Source organism: Neocloeon triangulifer, unplaced genomic scaffold, assembly GCF_031216515.1.
Source record: "Neocloeon triangulifer isolate White Clay Creek 2 clone unplaced genomic scaffold, ASM3121651v1 ptg000005l, whole genome shotgun sequence".
In the NCBI taxonomy this organism is placed as follows: Eukaryota; Metazoa; Arthropoda; class Insecta; order Ephemeroptera; family Baetidae; genus Neocloeon; species Neocloeon triangulifer.
Genome location: NW_026775548.1, coordinates 2,048,953 through 2,076,806, shown reverse-complemented (window position 1 = coordinate 2,076,806; position 27,854 = coordinate 2,048,953). Strand labels below are relative to the sequence as shown.

General features: G+C 35.2%; 3 protein-coding genes and 1 long non-coding RNA gene across 7 annotated transcripts in view; 1 reads left to right on the top strand and 3 right to left on the bottom strand.

Annotated features, from left to right (window-relative positions):
* Positions 1 to 16,209: 16,209 nt before the first annotated feature.
* Positions 16,210 to 17,261, bottom strand: LOC132193894 (uncharacterized). The gene is made up of 3 exons (XR_009441495.1): positions 17,120 to 17,261; positions 16,893 to 17,042; positions 16,210 to 16,834 (listed from the first exon to the last, which is right to left on the bottom strand). It is a non-coding gene; the product is annotated as an uncharacterized LOC132193894 (long non-coding RNA).
* A 1,026-nt stretch (positions 17,262 to 18,287) lies between these two features.
* On the bottom strand, positions 18,288 to 22,395 carry LOC132193760 (uncharacterized). The gene is made up of 7 exons (XM_059614629.1): positions 21,310 to 22,395; positions 20,935 to 21,060; positions 20,273 to 20,314; positions 20,146 to 20,213; positions 19,983 to 20,089; positions 19,726 to 19,822; positions 18,288 to 19,666 (listed from the first exon to the last, which is right to left on the bottom strand). Exons 1-7 carry the CDS (start codon positions 21,650 to 21,652, stop codon positions 19,520 to 19,522), a joined length of 930 nt encoding a protein of 309 aa, XP_059470612.1. The 5' UTR covers positions 21,653 to 22,395; the 3' UTR covers positions 18,288 to 19,519.
* On the top strand, positions 21,980 to 24,984 carry LOC132193759 (syntenin-1-like). 3 transcript variants are annotated; one of them, XM_059614628.1, is made up of 9 exons: positions 22,004 to 22,131; positions 22,349 to 22,425; positions 22,795 to 22,852; positions 22,910 to 23,077; positions 23,423 to 23,554; positions 23,642 to 23,877; positions 23,928 to 24,041; positions 24,098 to 24,247; positions 24,298 to 24,984. In XM_059614628.1, the coding sequence occupies exons 3-9, from the start codon at positions 22,802 to 22,804 to the stop codon at positions 24,350 to 24,352; spliced, it is 906 nt and encodes a 301-aa protein (XP_059470611.1). In that variant the 5' UTR covers positions 22,004 to 22,131; positions 22,349 to 22,425; positions 22,795 to 22,801; the 3' UTR covers positions 24,353 to 24,984. The 3 variants fall into 3 exon arrangements, with proteins under 3 accessions (XP_059470610.1, XP_059470611.1, XP_059470609.1); XM_059614627.1 differs by lacking the exon at positions 22,349 to 22,425 and having other exon boundaries at positions 21,980 to 22,131; XM_059614626.1 differs by lacking the exons at positions 22,004 to 22,131; positions 22,349 to 22,425 and adding an exon at positions 22,524 to 22,708.
* LOC132193757 (potassium voltage-gated channel subfamily H member 8) overlaps positions 24,494 to 27,854 on the bottom strand; it is a 65,681-nt gene continuing 62,320 nt past the window's right edge. Inside the window, exons 15-17 of one of the 2 annotated variants that reach the window (XM_059614622.1) lie at positions 27,274 to 27,559; positions 26,997 to 27,213; positions 24,494 to 26,553 (exon numbers count right to left, since the gene is read on the bottom strand). In XM_059614622.1, the coding sequence (XP_059470605.1) occupies positions 26,405 to 26,553; positions 26,997 to 27,213; positions 27,274 to 27,559 (652 nt within the window). In that variant the 3' untranslated portion in view covers positions 24,494 to 26,404. The remainder of the gene's footprint in view (positions 26,554 to 26,996; positions 27,214 to 27,273; positions 27,560 to 27,854) is intronic. The other variant, XM_059614623.1, reaches the window with a different exon arrangement.

Sequence of the window (27,854 nt, the reverse complement as noted above, 5' to 3'; positions counted from 1 at the left end):
CTCAGTCTCTGGCTGCGAGTGGGAGAAAGTGTGGCGCGTGAGAGAGAAGGAAAGGCTTAAAATTTCTGCGAATTAAACAAATAAATTGTCGTAATAAGTGACAGCTGAAATTATGCAGGGCTAACTCTCTATAGATGTGCACCCTGGGCAGGTCCAGGGGTGAAAATAGAGATCAAAATTAACAAAAACAAAGCTTTGTCGAAATAAAAATTTAATTATGCTAGTTTAATAAAAATTTGTATATATTTAATTTTCATCAATTTTATAATTCAAATAAATTTTTGTGGATAAAAATGTAATTATTGATCAATTGAAAATAATTTTTTAGCATTTCAATTTGACTTTAAAAGTTATCTTTAAATTTTGTCAACACTAAACCTTTTCTCAATACTCTGTTTACAAATTTTCAACAATAATTATTAATCAGAACTGTTTATATACAATGTAGAATTTCAAATACAAAACATACAAAATAATTAAATTTATGAGAAAAATTTAATTTATTATAATGAATGAAAGTATTTATTGTACACTGTTGGGTGTGAAGATACAAAAATAAACAAACAACAAATAAAAAAGATTGAGAAAACAAGGCAAGAAGGAGATCTTTTTCATTATTTTATATTGAATTTGGAAATTGGGAGTAGAAAAAATAACACTAAAATTTGTGTAATTCAAGAAATGCTTCTGATCTTTTTATTTTACAACTCGCAGAAAACCATAATGTTTAGTAAATTTGCAATTAAGCCGCTCTTTACTGTTCAGGTGAGGGACTTGGTTTTGTAGTTGTTGTTTTTTCTGCCTTCTTGAGTTTTCCACCTCTGCGGAGGGCGGCAACTCTTTTCTTACCATTGCCCTTAGTTTCGGGCTTGGGAGTTTCGCCGTTCTTCGGGGTAGTTTCTGCAGATTTTCCAGGAGCTACAGGAGCGGCGCGACGACCAGGTTCAGGCTCAGGCTCAGCCCTGGCGTGAGTGCAGATCACCACGAGGGCGACGGTGAAGAAAAGTACCTTACAATTTGATCATTTATTTTAATTGCTATAAAATTTGTTCTCAGCAGGACAAATTATTTAATTTGTTGGTGAATTGGTTTTGAAAAACAAAGAGATTAGAAATTATTTAGTGAGTTTAATATTATTCGGGGGCAATTTTACGACCAAATCATCTTTCTTTTTATCATTTCTTATTAATCCACATAATTGTTAGTGCTTTAGCCTGGAATCGAATGTTTCTAAATCGAAAATGCACCAAGAAGAAGGACAAATTTAAATATAAATTACTGGCCTATTTGTTTTTATATTTTCATAAAATTATAACATTTTTCATATGAACATAATTTTTAATGTACGTCTGAATCGAATCATCAAACACATAATCTGGTGCCTTTACTTTATAAAGAAACAAAAAGGAATTTATCATATTTGAGCAACTTACCACGGTGGCGGTTTTCATGTTGATAAATTAGCTGATGAGCTTTCTCTGATTTCTAGAATCAGTGCCAGCCTTTTTATACCAATGGAAGCGGATATCAGATTTTGCGTTTCAAGGTGATTGCCGACGTAGTTTTCAAACAGGAAGTGTGAATACAGAAAACTATATTTTCCCAGCGCTTTGTTGTTTTCATGCGTGCAAATTTTTATGCGTTGTATCTGTTTTGTGTGCCAAGGACAGCATTTTGCTATTGTTTTGATATGGAAAATTGACAACCAAAACATTATAAATCTAAAAGTGTTTTGAATTTAGCTTCCGCCCTACTTTGGGTAGCGAAATCAAAAAGCAGGCAAAATTTATAGAGCGATTTATTGGACGGGCAAATTAAAAAATGTTACGTAAGAAAAGTAATTTTTTTTTATTTTAATGACTTTTCAAAACTGAAGTAAAAAAATTCAAGAATAAACAAAATATTTTGAGAAATTTTGGTTAAATTGAAGTTTTACGCAATTGATTTTTCAATCAAATCTCATTTTTATTTTAATTCTGCACAATTTTATTATTTTTTATTTTCCCTTTTTTTATGATTCTAATTCTAGTATAGAACGATTATTTCAATTGCTGAATTATAATCCATGCAATTGGTTGAATTGCAATTTCAGAATTTGTAATAAATTATTTCTTATGCTTGAATTAATTTCGTCAGCTTGCTAGAAATGGCCATTTGCCTACATTCCTGCACACATCGGGGCCTAATTATGCGCACAAATTTCCTTTCAACGGCTAAAAAGGCTGCGCTCGCTCGCACAAAGACAAATCGCTTTTGGCACACTGGCGATTTTTTGCCCCTTCTTTTATTTTCGCATGTACACGAGAGAGACGAGGAAAAAAGTGAGTGATTTACAATGAATTCATTATTCAGCCGCGCCATGAATATGCGGGCGTTCGCTGCGAGGAGAGAGGGTGGCGGAGAGAAATTTTACGATTATCGTTTTGCTGCTAAAGTCGTCGTTTTATTCTGGAGATTAGAGCGCGGCTCCGGCAAGAGCAGATGTCTTGAATGCTTATTTCTCAAAAAGCTGGCCGGCTTTTCCTCCTGCTGCTGCCTCGCTTACAAATTCCAATCCCACAAGCCGACTTCTTCCTTTTAATCAATACACAATATAAAAGTTGAAACTAATTTGAATCGGAGCAGTCAATAAAAATACTTCTCCTCGTCTCTTTTGAAAAAAGTAGTTCAAACTTTCAAATTCCTATACAGGTATTTTAATACGACTTACTTTTGGAGGCGGAATATAATTAATTTGATTTATAAAATACTTATTAAGGCATTTACTCTGCAATTAAAATAAAACTGAATGAAAATTTTTGAAAATTTATAAAAACGAATTAAACTTTATTGAAAAAATCATAAATAAAAATAAATATTCTACATTGATTTGATGTTGAAATATAGAATAAAAAAGAAAAAAATATAAATAAATAAATATTATATGCAATTCACTTTTATTCTTGTTTCCACTTTGGCAATTCTTTTGAGTGCTTTGTTTTATTAATTATAATTTACAGTACAAAGTTAAATTTACTTGCGATAAACGTCTGGTACAATTTGATTGCCCTGGCAGCGGAAAAGACGAGCTAATTTTCCCGGCTGTTTTGCTCCGCAAAACTAAATTAAGGCAAAGGAAATTTCTCAGCGCGCGATTTAATAAAAGAGAGGCACAAGCGCTCGCGCCGGAAGAGAAAAGCGGCGAGTTTAGCGATATAATACGCAGATATGACTACTCGTATAAGACATAAAAAAGGGAGAGCTATAGGCGGCACTCTACAAATGATGGTTTAGAAAAGAAAATAGCGAGCGTTGTTTCTTCTTCGCTCCTCCTCTCCACCCTCTTCGCAATACTGTACACAAGTTTCGTATTTTTCTTGCCTTGCCGAGGAAATTCGGTTTATCAGGGGCGGAATTTTTTCTGGATTTCAACAAATTTATAATAAAAAAGAGGACACAATTGAACTTCTTCAACATTAAAAGAAATTAAATATTAAAATTTAAAAAAATAGGTTTGTGGGAGAAAACTCATTTTTTTATTTAAAATGTGGGCGTGGCCAAAGGCGGTAAAATTTGAAAAATAACCATTTCTTAATTTCTGGATTATTTTATTTATTTAAAAATACCAGGAAAACCTGGAAAGCCATTATTTGTTATAAAAATCAACAATTATTTAAGAAAAAACTGTTATCTGGAGCTCAGGGCAGTGTTTTAAGAGTTAAAGTGAATGTGCTTAAAGCTTAAGTGTGGATTTCGGAATATTGCAGATTCAAGAAAAGAGCCAGAATTTTTAGTTTTCTATGAGTTTCTAAATTTTAACTTTTCCTCTTTACATTTTTCGTTTCATTTGAGAGTAACTTTATTGACGGTTCACGTTTCACCCCAATAAATGATTTAAACTAAAATTTTTAAATTTCGACGCGAATAATTTCCTAATTTCACAATTATCAACGGGAAGAACTTCTTTATATTTAAAAAGTTTCGCTCACAATCGCTTAGATGAATTAAAAATTGTAAGGGTGAATTAGAACATTTAGGATTTTGATATAAAACTTTCAAATTAAAGTATGTATTGAGAGGAGTTTCCATGTGATTAATTTATATTTCAAATTAGAGATGCTTATTGATTTTAGGAATTTTACTTAAAAAATAAACATTAATGCTAATTTCAAGAAAAATATAATCAAAATTTGAGGGACTTTTTCTTGGAGGGGCCTCTCGTAAAGAAAATTGTAATCTACCTTTTTTTGTTTTATTAATTTTTGTCCTATTTAAAGTAAAATAACTAAAAACTGATAAATATCTTTTAACGGAAACTCTTCCTGTGACCCAAATCTCACTAGTCGTCCCACTTGGCTCTCCCTCTTGCGGGTGCATTCGGGGGTCGGTTCCGCCCCTGGTGTCGATATCAGAGCAAGAGGCTGCGGCACACAAGAAGAAGAAATGTCCATTTGGAGAGCATTCTCGGTGTGTATTTTTGAAGTGTCTGTACCAGAGAGCGGAGCAGCAGCAGCAGGGCGGAGGAGAGAAAGGAAGGTTGCTCGAATTTATTAGCCCATTTCTGTCAACTGTCTTTCTCTACCTTGTGCAGCGGCTCCGCCACCGCCGCCGCCGCCGTATCAGCAGCCAACGCACCCTTCTTATATTCGCAATCCTCGCTGCCGCTGCGCCCCCTCCCTCCCCCCGGACCGCTCACAAACGAAGCAATTTGAATGCATAGGCTCTCTTACACTTATTCTCCACGTATCCAACTTATATATAACAACACACACACACAGCGCAAAGTGAGAGAGAGAGAGAGAGAGAGAGAGAGAGAGCGGGGCGTGACGTCATCGTTTTTCATGTCTGCCCCTTTCGCAGCACCTTTCCGTGGCCAAAGTGCCAAATTGATTGCTCCCTTCTTCTCCGTGCTGGATTTGTCTTTTTGAACCCAAAAGAAAAACGCACTTTTTCTCAACTTCGATCACCGAATTTATCCTCTTAGAAAAAGTCTTTTACTTTTTTTGAAACTTATGATTTTTCCTAAATTTTTTTACCCTTCAATAAAATTTAAATTTGTTTTAAATCTCAGCAAAATTACAATACTTTCTAATTGAACTTTGATTTACTTTATGATTAACGAGGAGCTTGTAAAATATATTTATGCTAAAATTTAAACTTCTAACCCTTTTCCCATAAGATCTAAAATAACAATTATAAATTTTGTGTCGACTGACTTATTGATATTGTTTATGCATCTTAATTAGTTTGATGTACATGTTTTGGTGAAATTTTTTAATTTTTATCAATTTTGATCGGACTAACTTTGAGGAAAAAAGAAATATTTTAGATAATCAATTATTTTATTTTATTGCATTCATTATTAACTTTATTCCTATAGACTCATTTGAATTTTTTACTAAATTAAAACAAGAAAATTTGATACAAAAAAAGCGGAAAGAAATTTCAAACGATAGTAATGCAATTTTCGCGCTAATCCAGCAATTCAAGTTTATAATCCAGTGAGGCGAGGAGACACTCGCACGCAGCAGTGTCAAGTGGAAATTTTCCAAAATCGATCAAGCTGCACTGGCTGCGTTAATCTGGCAGACTCCCAATTTTCGGTCAGAATCCGTCAAAGGCGATAAAACAGCGGCGCACGTCAAGAGCGAAAAATCTGCCTGGCGTGGAGGCGGGGGCGAGAAATAAGAATGATCAAGCAAGCGAGGCCTGGAAAGGGTTGGAAATTAGGCACGGGGAGCAAAATCGGCCGTAAATCACCGCGTACTCATTCGCCTTTCGTTATCTGCTGAAGAGAGCGAGAGCGAGATTCGAACGTTTGATATAATAATATACGCACACGTTGGTTCTCCGTTTTAAGTTCCATCACACACACACACTTTAATATAATAAATGGATGAGTTATGGAGTTGAGAAGGAGCCATAACAAAGTCAGGGAGAGAGAAAAGGCATCAGAGAATTTAATCTATCGATTTTCTACAAATCTTTTGCCCACACAATATTATATAAGATAATTCTCACAATTATTATAATTTACGACTAAGAACATTAATTCAGCTTAATGTTGGGTCGGTGGAAGGGGCGAGTAGTGAGAGAAAGAGCCCGCCCGCTGCCGCCTCACTTGCTTGCACATTAGCAGAGAAAACGGCGGCGGCGGCGGCGGAGAGGAGAGCAGTTGTAATTACAATAGATTTATAGCTCAACTTGATATCGTAAACAAACTGGCTTTGGTCAGCAGATAACGGCCGCTGGAAAAAGCATCCCTTGCTCTTGGCCGGCCATTTTGCAGCCCCTCATCTCACTAACTCATATTCTATATATTCCACTTTGACACTTCCCCCCAGAGCGGCACCTTCAAAATTCTCTCGCCCGCCCGCACTCCCGAAAACGTAATAATATCTCTCCTCCGAGCACCGATATTTTATTAGGGGTCATTAATTAAATTTTATTACTTTACAGTTCCATGCCTGCGTTTGTGCAACGATAATAATATAATAAAATGATTTAAGACGCGCGTTCAGTGTATGCGTTCGGCCGGAATAATGCCTGTTTGCTCGCTGTTTTAATTTATATCTGCCACGCTTAATCGCTCTCAAACGCAATTATTCCAGCCAAAACGTGTCCGAATGGCAAAGTTAGTAGTCAATTTCGTTTATTTACAATCAATCGTTTGACCGATTTTAAGCATTTAACTGATACATTTTCTTTATTTTTCTCACGGTGGTTCAAAATTTTCTTGTTTTGTGCAGAAAAAGGTTTAAAGTAAAAAATAAAAAAAGGAAATGTTTCAAAAAATTAAAAGTGCCTCAGGGAAAATGATAAATTTTCAAGTGTTTTAACTCATGGTTTATTTAAGTACCACACAAATCCAAAGGAAAAAGGCTGAAAAAAATAAATATTATTAAAATAGTTATCTTCACATAAAAATATCCTCAATTGTAAAAATCTTAGTTAGTTGAATCCATGCTTTCCTAGATCATGTTTATAAACTAATAAAAAACAGTTCTTCATAAAGAATAGTTTATGATTATAGTCAAATCAGTGCATTGTTTGATTGTTGCTGATTGTTATAATCTGGAGTCAAATTTGGTCTTTTACATGGTTTAATTTGGTCAAAAAGGTCAAGCAAGCCTGACAATTCTCTTCGCCATAATTTTCACCGCTTTATTTTTTGCCAAATTTAAACAAAATAATTCTATCCATTTCTAAAAATCAGCAGAAAAAAGCTTTTTTAAATTGAAGCCATAAATTATTCAATTTTGAACTTTCCACTTATTATCAAGATAAGACTTTGCTAAATTTTTATTATACTTCAATCCTGATTTAATTTTTGTTTTCCTCTATTTCTTATTGTTAGATGAATTTTCCAAATGATCGCATCATTATTTCCAAATGAGAATGGCAGGATAAATTGTCACTGCTCTGCTCATTGAGCGGCTCGAGAGGACCAATAATTGCAAACCTCACGAGCAGCAATTCCGCGCGCACCAAGTGCACTTTAAAAGCCGTTTACCCCCTGGTGAAGGGAGGAAAAAACACTTCCTCCTGCTGCAAGCACATTCATTCGGGGCCAAAACAACCGGCTGTAAACTTTTACAACTCGTGTCAATTCATTGCCCTTAATTCTGATTGCGCTCAAAGGAAGAGAAGAAGGAAAAAAAGAAGAAGAAAGAAAAACGCTCCTCGGAGAAAAGAAGGGAAAGACGTCAGGTTTGAGACAAAAAATAAATATTCCGGCCCTGCGCTGGTGCTGTGTGTATTTATTTTTATACGGGCAGGAGAGAAAGAGCCGGCGGGGGGTGGGAGGGGGAGAACTATTGAAGCAATTCGTATGCTAATAGTTTCCGTTATTTCCTCCCTTTCTACCTTTTTGCATCTCTCGGAGGCCGAGACGGAGGAGAAATTGTATCTATCTGCCTCGCCGGCGTTTTTGTATAAATATAAATATTGTACGCGGCACATTTTATACGGGACGCGTGCTTTTCCTGCTCCTCTCGCTTTAGAGGTGTGTGTGTGTGCAAAAAAAAGTGCCGTATTAAAAGTGGCACCAGCGTCCTTCGCCCGCCATGAATAGCGAGTGAAACGCCGAGGGAATTTCTAACCTTTTTGACTTCCGACGACGACGACGCGCTGTGACGAAACGACAAATCGCAGAAATTGGCCGCAACATTTCCATTCCAATTTCACCAACGTCCAGACCAGAGTGTGAATAGGAGAGTAGGCTTTCCACCACGCATCGCTGCTGCACCGGTTGCCTACTCGCCGAATTCACAGTTTACTTTGATAAACGAACCGTTTTGGTAGAATATTTGCTGACAATGAGAATTTATTTGGAAAATAATTATTACTACTTAAATTAATTTTGTAAAAAAGCTGTCATCAAATTAAAAAACAATTCACCATTTGCGAAATCGAATACCATTGGTTCTTATGGCAGCCTTATCTTAGAATGATTGAATCTTTTCAATCCTAAGACATGTTGTACAAAATGAAAAATAAAAAATATTGGCGTTGGAAAAATCAAAATTGGTTCAGCGTGGGGCTGTAGTCAGGCGATCAAAGATTTGTTAAGTAGGCAACCGAAGCCAATTTTTTGAGCTTTTACAAATCTTTGATCGCCTGACTACAGCCCCACGCTGAACCAATTTTCATTTTTCCACCGCCAATATTTTTTATTTTTCATTTTGTACAACATGTCTTAGGATTGAAAAGATTCAATCATTCTAAGATGAAGCTATCATAAGAACCAATGTTATTTTATTTCGCAAATGGTGAATTTAGAGCAAAAATCTTACTCTAAACCAATTTTAAGTATCATTTTTATGCTGCGAAAAATAATTGGATTAAAAATTTTGACAAACATTTTATTTGAATCGACTAATCAATGTTGACAAAGGAAAGTTTTTCTATTTGAATCCTGCATTTAATCTCAGAATTTCAAGTTTCATAAATCCAGACGCGGAATCCTAGAATTTCCGCGTGATTTCACCCCCAAAAATGTACCCTCCGCGCGCGACTTGGTCTTTTTCTCTCTCCGTGTCTCGCGCCATTCTTTCGCTTGCGCAGGGGGTGGCTTTGCGTCGCAACCCTTTCGCTCTGCATTCCACCCTCTCTCATCTCGACTTATGATTCCCCAGATAATCCAGCAGCGACTAATTTTAGGGCTCCCCTAATTATCATTAAAGTTAAAATATTATAATTGCGGTTTATGACGGCGTTAATTATGCAGGCCGGGCGTGCATTATTCACGAATTAAGAGATAAGACGCCAGGGCCGCTCGCTCGCTTGGCTCGGCTGCATCTCTTTTTCGTCGCGCACGCCGCCCCGCGCGATAAAATAATTTTTCCGTGCTCCTGCGGGTGCACTTCTTTTCCCACCCGCCTGCACCGGCAAATAAAATTACTCGCTTTATACACTCGGCCGCCGCGCGAGATAAGAAGAGCACGACGCGCAGCGGAAAACACGGGACACACGCCTGCTCACTCTTCGGACGCATATGCTCGACAACTTCATTTTTAGTTTCCTCGAACAAGGACGTGGTATATAAACATATTTTTTTGAAAAGCCGTTCATGAAGAAGATGTTTTTCATTCTAATTTGTTAGTCAATACGCATTTTTTTTACAATTTCTATTCATAAAATATTTTTTTAATTTATAATATCAAAATTCCAAACAGATAAAGTGCCATTTTTATACTATTTGGAATAATCTATACACAAATTTGAAGTGATTTTATTTTTTTGGATCTAGTTATTGTAAATTTATTTGTTGAGATTTTAAAAAACAAAAGGGCACAATTAAATCCAGTATTTTAAATTTGAAATGTTGAAGATTGTGACAACATTTTCTTTAAAATGAGGTTAATAAACAAGAATCTTATGAGGGGCTCGATAAACAAATTTTCAAGAGAGATTTGTTCATTATGTTTACTTTCAAAATAAGCTATTCACTTTTGGACTTGACCAGAGTTGGGCAACCATTACTGCTGTTATATTATTTTCATATTTCCCATATTTTATCACAATCATGCTGTGTATTTCCCCTCAAGATAGAGAGGACGACGCACCACTGCCGCACAATAAATAGAGCAGCGCGATAGCCAAAGTTTCATTTAGTTCACATATGAGATTAACCTTTTGTAAATCTTTAGTCCACATCCTCTCCAGGCGGGCTGTAACTTGAGGCGAAATACGTGATACAGGCTTGAGCCAATCCCTGTGAGGCGATTTTGTTGATAAAGGTTTGATACATAATTAGAAATTTTTTTGGTTGCAATTCTAGTTGAGAGATATATTAATATTTTCTTTGAAGGCATAATGTCAATTGCAAGCCAGCAAGAACAAGGCGGCCATCTCAATGCTGTGATGCACGTGGTCTCTTCAATTGTATTATTTTTTCCTTTTTAAACTTTGAAGCTGAATAACTACTGAAATTTTTGTAGGAGACGCAGGACTCGGTGGCTCCTGCTTCAATGATTCAGCAAACAATAAACACAGTCTCTGCTCCGAGTAATGATGATAAGCCATTGATGATTACAGAATTAAATAAAATTATCGAAAACACCAATTCTGGCCAAATTTGCTCTAAACTGATGATGAATGACAAATCTTCAGAAACAGAAAACCGAAACTCGCCTCAACCAGCAATGTTTGGAGGGACACTTGGTTCAACTGGTGGTATCTTGATTGAAAACATTTTCCCTTATTTTTTGTCTAAAATTTACAGCTTTGCGTTCAAGCAATAATTGTCTTTTGGAACACAAAGACGAAGACCCACAGACATATCACAGACAAGAACCTAGTGCACTGTGGATCATTTGTTATGTTTGTTGCTATGTAGCCTCTGTAGCTGGTACAAAAGGATATAATTTTAATATCAAATTATACAGTTTTTTATTATAGTATTCCACTTGGGAATTGATTTCTTGGGCATATTTTTGCCGATTGCTTCGATTGTAATGAATGGGGTCCATCTATTTCGACGAGTGTCCAGCAGAACCCAAAATTCCGATTTACCTGATCGTCGGGGGTCTGAATTTAATTTACTTGCAAATATTTTAACTTGTTTCTTCAAATAGGTTTAGCTGTGCTTGTAGGGATGCTGGTTAACAAATTATGGCATGGCTCATTATTTGAAACGGTCGCTTTTTCATTTGTGATTATTTGGTTTGTGCTCGGCTCGATTTGGATTTACAGACACAAGCCGAGCTTTGACCTCAACGACAAGGATTATTGCCACCCCACCATCTACCAGTTTGCATTCTGGATCACCACTTCCCAGTGGATCTTTGCAGGGTTGTGCCTTTTTGCCGTCGTTGTACTTGCAGTAGTAAAAAGTATACGCAAAGTTAAGTGATTGCTCATCACCAATTTTTCTTATATATTTAAATTGGCATTTTGATTTGCCTATAAGGAATAATGTGAAATATTTTGAAAAATATTAACTATATTGTCGTAAGCAGAGGTAATAAGGAATAAAAAAAGTATCAAATGAAGAAATAGGGCTTTCAATATTATTACAACAAAATTATATTGTACGAGGAAATTATTCACTGTCGATATCTGCACTCACAAGTTTAGTCATCAAAACTACAAACTATAGCCGCGCGAATATAAACACAATAGCTGATAAATATAAAAAAGTCCGAAAAATTCATTTAAAATGTTATTTATTTCATGGAAAGGAGTTTTAAAATTTAAAAAGATACTTTTTGCTTTGAGCCTCTTTGAGCGATTGACTGACAAACATCAATGACTTACTTTGCATAATATATATACAAGATTATTTTGATATTATTTAATAAATAACTATTACAAAATTCATACCATTCTGACAATATCGGTGCTCGAAAATATTTAATTACCACAATAAAACACAAATTTCAAGAGATATTTAATCATTACATTTACTTCCCAAATAAGGATGATTCACTTTTGGACTTGACAGAGTGGGGCAACTATCATTACTGTAAATAATGTAATTCAATGAATAATATTATTGTGTTTGCATGTTTCCTCATCCTGCATTTCCCCTCAAGATAGAGATGGTGTCGCACATTAAATTGAGCAGTGTGACTTTAGAACCATTTATTATAGTCAGATTCCATTCAAAGATTTAAAGTTAGTTCTTGAAGTTGACTTTCCGTAAATCTTTGGTCCACTCCAGGCGTGCTTGAACCGATCCCGCTGAGTTGATTTAGGTGATTAAGGTTTGATACATAAGAGAACTACTATTATTAATTAATCTCTCTCATACAGACAAAAGACAGTACTTAAATATTTTTTACATGTGAACAATTTTATTAACCAGATTACTTCAATTTTGGACCACAGGGTGGCTCATCTTTGTCAATTGGAAAATCAATTATAATTAAATAATTAAATATAACTTAAAGTTGTTTTATCGATAAACAGAAATCAAATCAAAAGTTTCATTTATTTGGTTAGTCAGAATTTATTGTATTGAGTATTCAATTTATTATTTCGCCAGTAAAATTTTAATATTTTCAATATTAGTATTTATATTTATGAAGGAAAAAATATTTTATTTCATTCAGTTGTATTAATATTTTTTTTTTTTTTGAAGGCAATGTCAAGTGCCAGCCAACAAGAACAAGGCAGCCATCTCAATGCTGTGATGCCTGTGGTCACTTTAAATGTATGAATATAATTAAAGTTTTAAAGCATAATTTATAATATTGTAATAAAATCTTTGTAGGAGACCCAGGACTCGGTGCTTCTTACTGTTTCAACGTTCCAGCAAACAATAAACACAGTCTCTGCTCCAATTAATGATGTTAACCCGTTAATGATTACAGAATTAAATGAAATTATCGAAAACACCAATTCTGGCCAAATTTGCTCTAAACTGATGATTGACAAATCTTCAGAAACAGAAAACTCAAACTCACCTCAACCAGCAATGCTTGGAGGGACACTTGATTTTACTGGTGGTAAATATCTTTATTGAAAATATTTCCCTTATTTTTTGTCCAAAATTCGCAGCTTTGCGTTCAAGCAATAATTGTCCTTTGGAAGACGAAGACCCACAGACATATCAATATCAACAAGATGGTATACTGGGAATCTTTTGTTATTTTTGTTGCTTTGGAACCTCTGCAGCTGGTACAAAAGGATAATTTTAATATCAAATTATACAGTTTTTTACTATAGTAATCCAATTGGGAATAATGGGAATTGCTCTCTTGGGTATATTTTTGCCGATCTGTATGATTGTAATTGGGTCCATCTATTTCGACGAGTGTCCAGCAGAACCCAAAATTCCGATTTACCTGATCGTCGGAGGTCTGAATATTAACAAATCAACTTTTCAACTAATTATTTTCTTTATTTAGGTTTAGCAGTAGTGTTTGTAGAGAGGCTGGTCAGGCTGGTCAACAAAATATGGCATGGCTCATTATTGAAAACGGTCGCTTTTTCATTTTTGTTTATTTGGTTTGTGCTCGGCTCGATTTGGATTTACAGACACAAGCCGAGCTTCGACCTCAACGACAAGGATTATTGCCACCCCACCATCTACCAGTTTGCATTCTGGATCACCACTTCCCAGTGGATCTTTGCAGGGTTGTGCCTTTTTGCCGTCGTACTTGCAGTAGTATCAATTATATGGCCAAAACTTAAGTGATTGCTCATCTCTAATTTTTCTTATATTTAAATTGGCATTTTGATTTGCCTATAAGGAATAATGTGAAATATTTTGAAAAATATGAACTATATTGTCGTAAGCAGAGGTCATAGGGAATAAAAAAGCATCAAATGAAGGAATAAGGTTTTCATTATTATTACAACAAAATTATTGTATGAGGAAATTATTCACTGTCGATATCTGCACTCACAAGCTTAGTCATCAAAAATACAAACTATATAGCCCATACAATAGCTGATATAAAAAAGTCCGAAAAATTAATTTAAAATGTTATTTATTTCATGGAAGGTAGTTTTAAAGTTTAAAAGAATACTCTTTGCTTTGAGCCACTTTGAGCGATTGACTGACAAACATCAATGACACTTTGCATAATATAATACAAGATTATAGTGATATTATTTTAATAAATTACTATTACAAAATTCATACCATTCTGGCAATATCGGTGCTCGAAAATTTTTAATTACCACAATAAACCACACCCAGTTTATTGGTGCCCGGGCCGGGCACCCAGAGTTTTGGAGCCTGATACGAATTTTTTTTCCAAGTTGAAACCTCTTTACCTAGACTAAATGTTTTCCCATTTTATATGAAAAGTGAATTACATAATTTTCTCCAAGAGCGAGACTTGTTTCGTTCTAATTTTAAACGTTGCAAGGAAGTTCTTGAGTTAAATTTTTTATTCAAAATCTGACAAGGCAAACTTACTTTCCTGTTGATTAGCAACTTATCGCTTAATACTATATGATTATTTCTCTTATTTTCAAGTTTTTAATTGAAATTAAAAATTATAAGAATATGTGATTTTGGTGCTGAGCCATGGGCACGTGGGACGTGTGTGACTGGCGATTCCCTGGTCAAAAAGTGGAGATAATTTAGGTTCGGCCGGCGAGTCGAGGCGTCAGGACAAATGTATAATTTATGCGCGGTCGCGCTCGTGTTTTTGGCTTGCGAGCGAGTTAGCAAGGGACACACACAACACATATACATATTTCCTTTCCTGGCTCGGGAGAGCGAGAGGGCGCGCGTGATGATGAAATACGACTTCTTCTTATTTGGGAGGAAATCACTGGAGCGAGCGGCTGGCGCTTTAATTTAGATGCATTTCAACTGATAAGCTTAATTAGGCCTGGTTAATGAAGTATGAAATACTGCTACGGCGGCGGCGGCGCGCAATTTATGTCGGCACGCGGCTCAAGAAGAACGAGTTTATCTTGATTGGGACGAGCAAAGGAGCAAGAGAGATCCTCCCTCGGCAGCAAAAATGCGCGCCTGCCGTTTTCTTGCTCTGGCTGCGCCGGCTGATTTGTTGTCGCTTCCGAGCTCGCTCCAACTGTATCGCAATTCCATTTTATCGCGTGGAGGGAAATTAAGATTTCAATGTGATTTATTCGTGCTGCTTTCGGAATAATTTTCATAAAGCATCCAAAGGGTTATAAATTCGCGCTAATTATAGGGAAACGTGCGACTATTTTCATCTGCAGACGTTGATCTAATCTTGAGCATTTCACACTTTACTTTTAAATATAATTAAAATGTATCAAATTTGAAGTGATTTCTACATATGATATTAGAATTCTGCAGAGTTCAAAATTTGATATTTTTTCAAGAAAATGTCAAAGTAAGAAGAAAGCTACAATTACTTAATTAAATATTTATTTAGTCGCTGAAAGTAATCGCACCTGTGGTTGGTGGCCTTGTCAATTTTTAATCAGCACTTTTTCGAATGTTTCGCAATTTACACCCGCCAAGCGCCCTTCTGATTTTTAAATTAGTCCAACAAACTTTGCGTGCAAGTTAAAAGGGTCTCGCGGTGCTGAAATTAATACCAGGATTGAGAATAAAAAATTTATCCCGCTGAAAAATTCATTCCTTCCAGGTAGAACTTTGTGAACAACTTTTTGCTCTTCATTTCCTTTTATCGTCGTCTCGGCGAAAAATATATAATTATATTTGTTTGTCTAATTAGACGAATCTCTTTCTTTGGTGAGATTGACGTCGCCTTTCTTTCTCATTGAAATGCGCCGGAGGGGTTGCTCGGAAAATGCCCTCATTTCTCCCTCTCTCTGGAGATAACGCGCGGGTATGTATATAAAATACCATACAAGACAGAAACTCCACGCGGGGCCTTAAATTTGCACGTTTTATACAAGAAAAATTATTAAACCTTTTAGAATTGACTATCCTCGGGAGGCAGATTAAAATTTAAAACTTGGCCCGCTGCAAATAAAGAAGCAGCAGCAGCAGCACCGGTGGCGGCAAATAATAATTTTGCCCTATCAGTTGCCGCGCACGTGGATAAAAAATAAAACGCACGGCGCAAAGTTTTATTAAAATTAACAAAGGAGGTGGCACCGGCAACTTCTTCTTCTTCTTCCTTGCTGTGCGGACCAACGACTTTTCCTTATTTAAAATTAAATGAGAGCCAGCCCGACGAGAGTTCGTGCAAAAATCGTGTTTCACTAAGCTGGCGATTCTTGATCCTTACCAAAATTTTTTAAATATTTTATTTCAGCTTTCGAAAAATGCAATTTGGAAGAAATAGAAAACATAAAATTATTGATGCAGACATTTATTTAAATTCAAACAGGTGAGGAAGTACAGAAAATTATAAGACTTGCAAGAACGCAAAAATTGAAATATGAGAAATTTTTGAACTCTTAAAGGATAATTTGAGAAAAATTAAACCAAAAGTAATCAATTTTAATTAAATGATGTAATATTAAGATTTAAGACGCAACCCCACTTTAACCATAGTTAAAGTTAAATTTTATATTTGAATTATTTTATTGGAATTAACGCCAACTTATCCTATAAAATTAGTTTAAAATCAAATTCGGTTCAGTATTTCCCAAGTAGGTTGATAAGATTTTGTTTCACAGGCTTGATTGTGATACAACTGTTGATTTTTTTAAATGGAATGATAATTTGGCTTGAACACAATCAACAAATCAAGTCTATTGGAAACTAAATATATAAATTAAGATGTAAATTAACTTTTTTGAGCAGGCTGCTTATTTAGCGAGTTAAAAGTCAACGTTTTATATTTCATCTCCAATTTTTCTACCCAAATTTTCTATTCCTTGATTTGCGGAAACTCTTCCTGCGCCCCTTATTTCTACTAACTTGACCACTTTTCCTGTTATTCCTACTTTTCCTCATCTTCGTATTACTTCCTCCACGCCTCGGCTATGTTTAAATATAATTTTCTATTTTTAAGTATTTTAAATTTAATTTTTAAACAAACTTTTTTCGTCCTTGCCGTTTTCATTTGAGCCGTAGTTTGAGTTGGTTTTATCTCATTCACTGCACTTTTGCCATCTCCGCCCAACATTTTGCAGTGCTTCCGTACTTCAAGCGCATCATCTTTGCCCTTTTGACCCTTCTTGGCTCTTCCCTGGGGAGATTTTTGTTATAATTTTTACCACAAAATTTAATTTCATAAAAAAAAATTGGTTTCTGATGAGAGCTTACTTTTGGTGTTCTTTGGACAGCCTTCGGGCTCTTCGATCTATTCCTCTGACGACCGTCGACGGATCCAGAGGCCAATAAAATTATTACAGCTAGAAAGAGAAGAATTACCCAAAGCCGCATGTTCGCGGACCTCAACGCTTGAAAGAACAGTTTCTTAGATTATTTAAATATAAGGACTTGAAACGCCATCAGTTCCTGATTTGATAGCGCGCACAACGCATGATAATTTTTAAACTCAAGCTATTTCCGACGTAGAAAAGTCGCTCAAACATTTCATTTTTCATTATTTTCAATTGCTACAAAAATTGATTAATTTTGGTAAATTCCTTAATTTTAGAAAGCAAAAATTGTTAAAGCTTTCTGTGGAATTGAAATTTTATATGATTATAACAATTATTAAAGATACGGAATTCCCATTTAATATTATACGTACATTAAATAGATCTGTTTGTTTTTTAATTCAAAATGTTTGCAAGACTTTTAACATCATTTTTTCTTCTAGTAAGTAGGTCAAAAATGTTAATTCGATATAAAATTTAATGCTCAAATTAAGCCAAGACAGGTGTAATGAAATGATGTAGAGTGGCGGTTCAAGAGTCAAAAGGGTGGTCGGGAAGCCAGAGAGTAAGGGGGTGCTAAGTGAGTGTCAGGGTGAGTGAATACAGCGGGAATAGAGCAGTCTCGTGTGCTGTTTAACGTGCTTACGAAAAAAGCAGGCTACACAGACAAATGACAGTTGATATTTGTTTTAGTAGCAACCTGTTGCGCCCCCGAGCCTCCGCCGCCGCCGCACCCCCGGCTTTGATCCCTTCGCTCGTCGAAACGCGTGTTGGCGTGCGCGCGACCCCCAAAAAACTTTCACCACCTCTCAAGTCGAAAAATTGCCAACAATTAATCTTGCTTTCGGTGCGCGTATTATTATTTCTCGTTTGGGTGAGGAGCTTCATTGTTCAAAGAGAGGCAACAGATGAAGATTCCCTGTAATTGGTCTTGCAAATGGAAACTTATTCTGGGAATTAATAATTGCACAAACTTCATTTAATCTGATTTTTTTTTTTAAATACTTTACAGATTTGCTGATTTTTTCCTGGAGTAAAGCTCATTAAATTTCCTAATTAAGAATTGTTATAAAAGGATAATTTATTACAAAAATTAACTCTCATTCTGCTTAATAAAACTTTTTAATTGTTACATGAATTACAACATTGATAATCATATTTTTAGAATTTACTAACAAAAAAATGAGAAAATTCGGATAACAGTCCGCATATTGAGAAATAGAAAACAATAGTCTGCGTAAAAGCCGGTAAAAGCAGCTTGCCAAAATCGGAAGCAATAAATATCAGCTGAAATATATTTTTACATGAGCAAAGACTTCTAAGCTTTACAATAGCAGCAAAGTTGATTGAAAGACTATTAATTTTACAAGATAGCCACCATTCATCGTATTTAGCGTACAAGGCAGTGTGAAGCAAACTTTCTTTCTCAATTACAATGTAAAATCACAGGAGCAAACAAAATTTCAAAAGACAATTTAACAATTTATAAATAGTCCAGAGATTGCCAAGCTCATTGAAAAGCACAACCTTTTATACAATTTTTAAAACTTGGAAAGTTTGCTTAGAATCAGTAAAATATTTTAATATTATTTAATTACATATACAGCTAATTGATTTTATCTCTGACCTATGGATTAATTACTTGACTTGAAATAACAGCTGAAAATGGACATAATGATTTATTAAAATTTTTGGAACTTTTTTCAACTTCTATATTACTCTCTAATCTAGATTTACACACAACTCTTCATCTAGTATTTGATCCCTAAATTTTGGTTCTTCAGCTCATTAAAATATGTAAAAGAGGCAATAGTTTGAATGAAAGATGGATAAATTAAACTCATTAAGGAATGGTGATGGTTGGGGATGCAAACATGTAAATAAAAACAAACCTTTGTACAAATTAACAACTTAAGAGAGCTGAATATGTAAAATCTACTCTTAATTGTAAGCTCTCACTGTGTTATTGTTTTGTGCCCCTAATTTTATTGTTCGACCTCCTAATTTTTGTGCTAAATATTGTGCTTGAATACGGACGTTCTGAAAATGTTAAATTTCATTAAGTATTTAAGACTGAGCATTTCTGCAACGAACTAATTCCTAAACATCGATTTCATAACTGACTAATATTTCAATTTCACAAGTGATAAAGCTGTGTGTGTGTGTCATTCCTTGAGGAATGATTCCCTAATTTGTCCACTTTTGAAAAGCCAAGAAAGGTGCAGACGGGGAGAGAAAATAGATCTTTCAGGGCGAAATTTTGTTGCTAGGAAGACGGCGAGTTATTAAGTACTATTAAATGTATCTGAGATAAAAGCTTCCAAGTTGAAACATTAGCAAGCTAATTAGTTGGTGTTACGATTTCTGCCTCTTCCTCAGCTGACGGAACATCATCAGTCTGTTCGCCTTCTCTCTTCTTCTTGACTGGTAAAAACATGAGTGGCAACATGCCTAGCAAGCAACCAAGACTGACCCCTATGGCCCGACCCTGTCAACAAAAAGGGAATAATAAATAAATTCTATGTATAAATTAAATTCAAAACCTACAAAATTTGCTACTCGTCGGCTGCTTTTCATGTCAAGCTGAATTGGCGACAAGGGCGGTGGTTTGAACCCGAATTTCTGCACAATATTTTCAACATACCTGGAATTAAATTTTAAATCATTATTTACTTTTTGATTTAATTAAAAATGAATGCTCATTGAGTTAAAAAATAACTTTTAATTAAATTTTTAATAGTCCTTTAATTGTATTTTTGGAAGCTCACTTAAAATTAATTTAAAATTAGACAATTTACACTCACCAAGCAGAGCCAATTCCAGCTACATCAGATATTGTATTTCCCAGGGCTGCTGCTGCCATTGTGCTGATGCCCAGGGTCATGCCAATTGTTAAATCTATGTAGTCACCCTGTGATAAAATTAATTCTAAAAGTTTAATTCTACAGACATTTGAAAGAAACTTACAGCCACAATCATTATAAAGTTGTCAAGGAACCCGAACCCGATGAAAGGAAGTGCATTGTGCAGACCCACTAGAATCAAATTCACAATTAAAATTAGGTTATAATTTTATTTATGTTTACAAACTTACAATTTGCTAACTCTTTCGTAGTTGGTGGAGGCTGCGTTTCCGCTAAAAGTTAAAAATTAATTAGTTAACTGCTGATTGATTAATTTAAAATGATTTTTTTTATTTACAAGATGTAATTTATACTTAATTACTGTTAAAATTTATTCCATCATGCAGATAGTTAAAATAGCAAAGATTGAAAGATTTTAGAAAGTAGAAAGACTTGTTTGCTTATTGTTATTTATTAGTTTAAGAAGATCAGATAGAAAACTACCTAACAATGAAAGTAAGATGTGCAGAGAAGCTTTTTTGTTCGGAGCTTCTAACAATACATTGTTTACTTTTAATCGTACACCAGAAATGCAACAATGAACATAAATAAACAAAATATCTATTAGCAGAAAGTCTCATTTTAGACTTGAAGAGACTTATTGAAGTATAAATCCGTACATTGAAGTTAAAAAATAAAATAATAAACACCAACAGTATTTTGCACAAAAATAAATTTTCAATAGCTCTTACGTTTGAATCCTATATTTCAGACAAAGGGTTGAGCAAGGGAACAAAAAGCTTTGATGAGAAATTTACTTTTGATAGGTTTTTCATGGATTATCTAATCAAATTTGTAAACAAAATCTGGACCGCCACCGAGCATCTCAATTAAACAAAAAGAGCTGAAATACCAAATTTTTTATTGAGCCAGTCCTCGGGCAGGGGACAATAGGAACCAGTGACGTCGGCGTCGCCTAATTTTGGCAGCGAACTTGGTCGTCCGAGCTTCGAACGCCACCTCCAACCAGCCAGCTGTCCTGAAAATCATTCTAAATATTCAAAATAACTGAAAAACTTTATTATCTTTTTCTTAAAACAAATCAATAATATTTAGAAAGGAAAAATCTTAATAAATTAAATTACAAATTTAATGTATAAAAAATTGACAGTACTAAATAAAAATAAACAAGCAAAATAATCATTATTTCATTAAATCGTATTCGTGACGTGAATAAGCTTGATCGAATAATAAATTGAAAAATTAAAAGATGAAACTAAAATTCAACCTTTGTATTCCTGTCTCATTTTTTCCGACTGAAACGTCTGGATGGCCTTTATGAGGATTTTCTGTTCCTCCTCGGTCAGCTTCAAAATCAGCTCTTCGGCCTGAGCTTTCGTGAGCGGATTTTTCTGAGCCGCGTCCGTTTCGCTGCTGCTGAACTTTGTCGTGATGTGGCGCCGACTCTGGACGCCGACGGCGCTGCCGACCAGGCCGAAGAGTTGACTAGGAGGAAACGCCGGAGAGCCGAGCCTGCTACGGCAGCAATTGATTGCCGGCGACGCAAAAGCGGCGGCGCCGATTGGTGTAGAAACGCGGACAGCGACCGCAGCCGCCGATCTGAGTGACATTTCCTGTCACTGAGCAATGCAGCACGGCTTAATTGATGTTAATTAACCAAATCAAATTTTAAATTGGATGGATCTCAAAAAAGTGGGCGTAACGAGAAGGGCAAGTTCATGTTCAATGTTGCCAACCAAAAAATAGTGAACATTTTGTAATTGTCCACTAATTATTTCTTAAATTGGCAATGCAGAAGCCCATTTTAAACTTAATTATGTCTTACTATAATTTTTAAATTCAAAGTATGCCATTTTATGAAGAAATATTGGAATTTTACTCATTTTCCTGGCTGTTGTGAATTCCTTTATGCTGGCAGCACTGGTATTTGCTCTGACTTCTGATTCTGACGTCATTGCACGTGATTATTGACACTTGCGCAGGATTTGTGTTGTTTTAGCCGTCTGGAGTCTCAATCCACTTTTCTCACGCACACTAAACTCCGTTTTAATTTCCTTGTCTGTTCCCACTGTTGAGGAAACACAATACAGTAAGTTCTTTTGCTTGGAACCCTGAATTTTCCGCTCGTAGGAAGCCCAAATTCCTCCGCTGTCCGTTTCCCAGTTGCCAAAATTTCATTTCTTAGATTCACTCAATTTGTTAGAGGCAGACCTATTAATTAATTTTCATCTTTCTCCTGTTATGTGGTGTTATGCAAAAGCCTGCAAACGATATTTTTCGCACTTTTCCTTTTGTCACTTTCCCAGGTTGGGTAATAAACCGACACTCCGGAACTACATCCACTGTTGTTTTCCCTTCAAAAATTTCACATCTTGCTATCCAGGTAAGAAAGAGTGCGATTTTGCGGTTGGTTGTAGAGGCAGTCACGTGCAAACGTCACCTACGTAAGCGTCCTTTTGCCTGCGATGATTCAATACTGATTCGCACAAACTTGTGATAAAGTTATTATTTTCTTTATCACGTATTATCCGGGCCAAGGGGGGATTTTGCTATATAGTTCAGCTCAGGCCTTAACTCTGAATTAGTCTGTTCTTGAGCTCCTTAAACAATACATCCATATCATAAAACCACTAAATTATCATGAGGTCTGATTACGGGAGGCATCAGTGAGTTATTTTTCCCCATTATATTTTCTTATTGTTATTTTATAATATTCTTTATTAAAATTTAATAATTATTTATTTTATCTCAGGATCACAATGTCGTTGTACCCAAGCTTGGAGGATATGAAGGTGGATGAGCTGATGAAGGTGAGAATAAATGTCTTTTGATTCCCACATTCATATTAACGTTTTTGCAAATTGTAGGCTCAGATGCAATATGAAGCGAGTCAGCACGTCGAGGTTGCTCAGGAGGCCACCCCCTACCCCAACGCTCCACCCCCGTACCCGACGACAGGAAATGGGCACTTGTACCCCTCTCTCGGAGACTTCATGGGACTCCAAATCACTGACGAGTTCGTCCAAGCACACATTGTAAGAAGAGTTTTTTTGTGATTTTAAGTGGTTGGCCCGCAATTTTAGACCCACAGAGATGGTCTATAATTATTTTAAATCGTGGTATTACTGAAATTTAAATTGGTTAGAATTTAAAATGAAAAATATTTAGAATTTATGTTCTAATTTTCCTACAATAGTCTTGTTAATCTGAAAATTTCTAAACAAAAAAGTGTTTTAAAATTATGCAAACCTTGACAACTTTGCCAAAAAAAAACTCAAATTAATTTTCATTAAAAAATTTACTGAATTTTTGAAAAATGCAGCAATTTTTAAATAATTTAATTTTCAATCCCCAATTTATGATTTTTTTTCTCTTTTTAGCCGCAACAAGCATTGGCTGTTCCGCAGCCTCAGCAGATGCAGATTTCTCAAAACCGAGGTGGCATGATTGCTCCTCTCAGCAACCAGAGTCTCGCATTCCAGAAAACCCAAGTGACTCATGGAATTAGAGAGGTTTGTTTCTTTCAATTCAGGCAATTGAAATTTTAAAAGTTTATGTTTCACAATTACTCGTTCTGAGATTTGTTTACTTTTTTGCAGCTGGTTCTGTGCAAAGATGCTGATGAAAAAATCGGCCTCCGTCTGCGTTCCGTAAACAACGGACTGTTTGTTTGCCTGGTTTCGAAAAACACACCGGCCGCTCTTGCTGGCCTCAAGTTTGGAGACCAAATTCTGCAGATCAATGGTGAAGATGTGGCTGGAATGGACATGGAAGAGGGACACAAAATTTTGAAGAAGTGTGGCAAAAATGATATCAAAGTGATCGTCCGTGATAGGTACATAAAAAATTGATAAATTTATTTGTGGTTTCAATAAATGAATTTAGGCCTTTCGAGAGGACTGTTGTCCTGCACAAAGACTCGACTGACCACATCGGCTTCCAGTTCAGCAAGGGAAAAATTACTGGTCTCGTGAAGGATTCGTCTGCGGCTCGCAACGGGTTGGAATATTTTTTTAAACAAAATTTTTTTAGTACTAATTGTTTTAATTTCTTAGGCTTTTGACTGACCATCAACTGTTGGAAGTGAATGGACAAAATGTGATTGGTCTTGATGACAAGGAAGTTACCAAAATCATCAGGAGCTCTGCGTCCGTTGTCTCTCTCACCATCATGCCACACGTCTTGTACGAGCACATGATTAAAAAGTAAGAATTTCAAATATTTTTACTCATTCTAATTGAATCTTGCCTTTTAGGATGCATGGCAGTCTCATCACCAAGTTGATGGATCACTCTCAGCCAACCATCTAAAGAATCTTTGCGCCATATTATAATTTTTATGTCCCAGACACAAAATCCATGGGTGCCACTTGAATGGAATTCACTCTTGTCATTTTAAATTAATTTATTTCTTTTTTACTTGCCCGTTTTGTAATTTAAAAGATAAATAATTGGCGATGGAAAGAAAATTAGCGACTGGATTAGTGTGATGAGCTCCTTTCTGCTCGAAAACCACTATTTATTATACTTAAATAAACTTAGTTCGGTGGTGAGTCTATGATAATTGATTCGGAACTAAAATTATTATTCCTTTCATCTTAGTATTTTGTAATTTTTTACCCTTGAATGAATTGTGTCATTTTGCCAAAACAGTTACTGCTGCTTCATAGCAATCATAAGAGCCTTCCGAATATATACCTGCTGCATTTTTAAATCAAATATTTATATAAAGTTGAAAGTAACGAGCTTTTGATGTCTCTAAAGCAATCCTTGAAAAAAAATGCGTCCTTATAGCTAGATATGTATTTATCCTGCCTACAGTTTATGAATGGTATTATACAGTAGCCATACAACAAAATGTGAACATAGAAATACTTGTCTTCATGTTTATAGATCATTATTATAATCAATAAAATTGCTCTTAATTAAATCAACTTATTTTATTTTCAAGAATCAAAGTCAACACTGAAACAAAAATTTTTTACTGCTGATGCTCTTTTTGTTAATAAACAGTTCCTCAATATCAAATTGTTAAGAACCTTTTTATATTTCTGAAGGAAAATAACTTAATCCTCTCTATGAAAATTGTATTTTGAGCGTCCGAGCACTACTATGAGAAAAGCTAGACCACATTTTCTCTTACACAAATTTCTAATGGCGACCTGTGTCAGTTAATTTCCTCTCAAACAGGAGTTAAACATTAACTTTGAAATGCCATACAATAGCTTTTAAATTTTTCGCCAAAATACGCAGCAAATCATTTAGTACAACTTGAGATCATTTATATAATTATTTTGCATTGTGCACCATTTTTTAAAACATCTCAATTTAATTCATATCAACATTTTTCTGCTCTCTAGCAATATTTAGATTTTGCATTATCACATTCACATATTTTATAAACTAAAAACTCTTTTTTTTTACTCTAGTTATGAAGTTTCAACTGATCATCCTCTACACTTATTAGAATTTAATTTTCCTATAAAAAATACGTGTAGGCCTGCAATTTAGTCAGCTTTGCATTAGACGATTAGGCTTGATATTCCTTTTGATATTATCTCAGTTGTTAACCTCTATACAAATGATCTTTTTTTACTCTCGGATGTATTTTTTTTTTTTTACATCAAACATTAAAATCCGTGTGTTTTACATCAAATTCCATGCACCCTCTTTTGTTAACTTAAAAGTTCTTGTATATTTTTTAAGAGAAAATAAATCATATAGAGATATGACACCTATTTATCCTAGCAAGATTCTTATAATCTAAGTGTGCGCGGCTAAAAAACTTCACTGGCTTAACATTAATGCTGAACACGACCGCAGATATATAAAGAGAGATTTTTCTAAATTTTGATATGAGAATAATTTGTGCATATTTTATAGAATTTCGGCCAATCTTCTCTTGAAAAACAGCATTTCATATACAAATAGACAACAATGTAATAATAATCATAGATTTTTATAATCATCACAGCAACAATTTATTTCCTTTCTGCTAATTAGCTCTTGCTTGGCAGATATATAGGCCCGGTCCAGGACATTTTTAATTGATGTAAGAGAGAGAGAGCGAGGATTTACTTTAAAATATATTTTTGATGCCTAAAAATTAATTATGCACGGAAACTTGAGAATATTTGACTAATATGAAAATTTTGAATAACACTTTAAATATTTATTAATTTTCAATATAATCAACCTTTTATGGGAGAATGTGAAATATTGATCTTCTTTAATAAAAGAATAATGGAATGCTCTAAATCTAGAATAAAAATTTAAATTCATCCTCTTGACATACTTGTAAGCCATGCGCAGAGCTAACAATAAGGTTTGCCGAGGGATCGACTATTAATGCAAAGTGTTTCGCTAGTAACTCTTGAGGTGGCAGTCACTGTCACTCTTGCGGTGCTTTTTCTTCTGAGCCTCTTTCAGGATTTGGGCAGCCAAATCGGGATTAGCCAATATCAGAGTTCGCAAACTTTCCATTTGGCTCTGCTCGGTCTGCGTCGATCTCGCTAAGGAAATAATAAATTAAAATAAGTTTCTCCAAATTTGTTTTGTTATTTAAGTTTAAAGCAGTTTCAGGGCTTAATTTTAAGAGGGTTATTTACCTGGTTTTACTGATTGTGAGAGAAAACTTGGCTTCACAGAATGGAATATATACCAAAATTTTGAGTTAATTAAAAACTAGAAAATTAAGGCAAACAGGGCAACTTTTTTTGGGTTTTTATAAACTTTTCAATTTTTTGAAACTCAAGAATATAAATTTTGAGTCAGTAAAAATCAATTTCATAGTTAAGAGTAAAAATTTTGGTAGTTTTGGCCAAGATTTTCTCGCACAGTTTCAGTAAAACCACGTAAACAACACTCAGAAATTAATTAAAAGTTTTAAAACAAAATTATAAATTGTCCCATATGCAAATTTTTCAACCTAAATAATTATTAAAATATTCAAAACCTTGTTTTTTATTTGTCTCATCCTCGCTCCAAAACTGCTCAGCAGGCTGACTGTGACTCCTTGTAAGCAAATTCGGCGCCAAAAGAGGCGCCGCATTTCCACTCAGGGATGAAGGGTCGGTCAGGTTGGGGTTGGACGAAAGTTTCAACGGAAGGCCAAGTCCGCCGGGAACGTAGGGACGCGCCAGCAGATTCAGAGCCTGAAGCGCAGATCGCACCTGGGCCAAAGAATAATTTAATAATAATTAATTTTATTTTTAAAAAAAAATTAATTTCACCTCAATTGAGAGGAGGGTGACGTCCATGTGCAGTCGCTCGACCTTTTCGTCGTCCGCCTTTTCGGCCGGAGAGGTCGCGGTGGGGCTCGAGTGTTGGCTCTTTTTCGGCGTTTCCTCCGCCGGCTTCTCCTCTTCTTCCTCCTCCTCCTGCAGCGGATCCTCGACCACCCTTTTCAAGGTCGAAGGACTGCCCCTGGCTGGAACACCATTTCCGCACATGACCACTCCAGATCGGTTGCGCGACGTGATGCCCGGACTGCCAGTCAGACCGACACTACCTTTGCTTCTAAAACAGAAAAAAATCAAATTATTTTTAAATATTTAATTGTTCCAAAATTTAAAAAAAAAATATTCATCTTTTATGATAATTAATTAAAATAAGAAAATAAATAATTTACGGTTACCAATACTAATTTTGAGCATGATTTATTTAATTTTATACTTAATAAAAAGAATCCAAATCTCCAATAATCTGTAGATTTTTGTTATAAGAATTGAAATAGAGGCTAAAATTAAATTCATAAAAGCAATTTTGAATTTCAAAATTTCCCCAATGAATTGAATTATCTTGAAAAACTAAT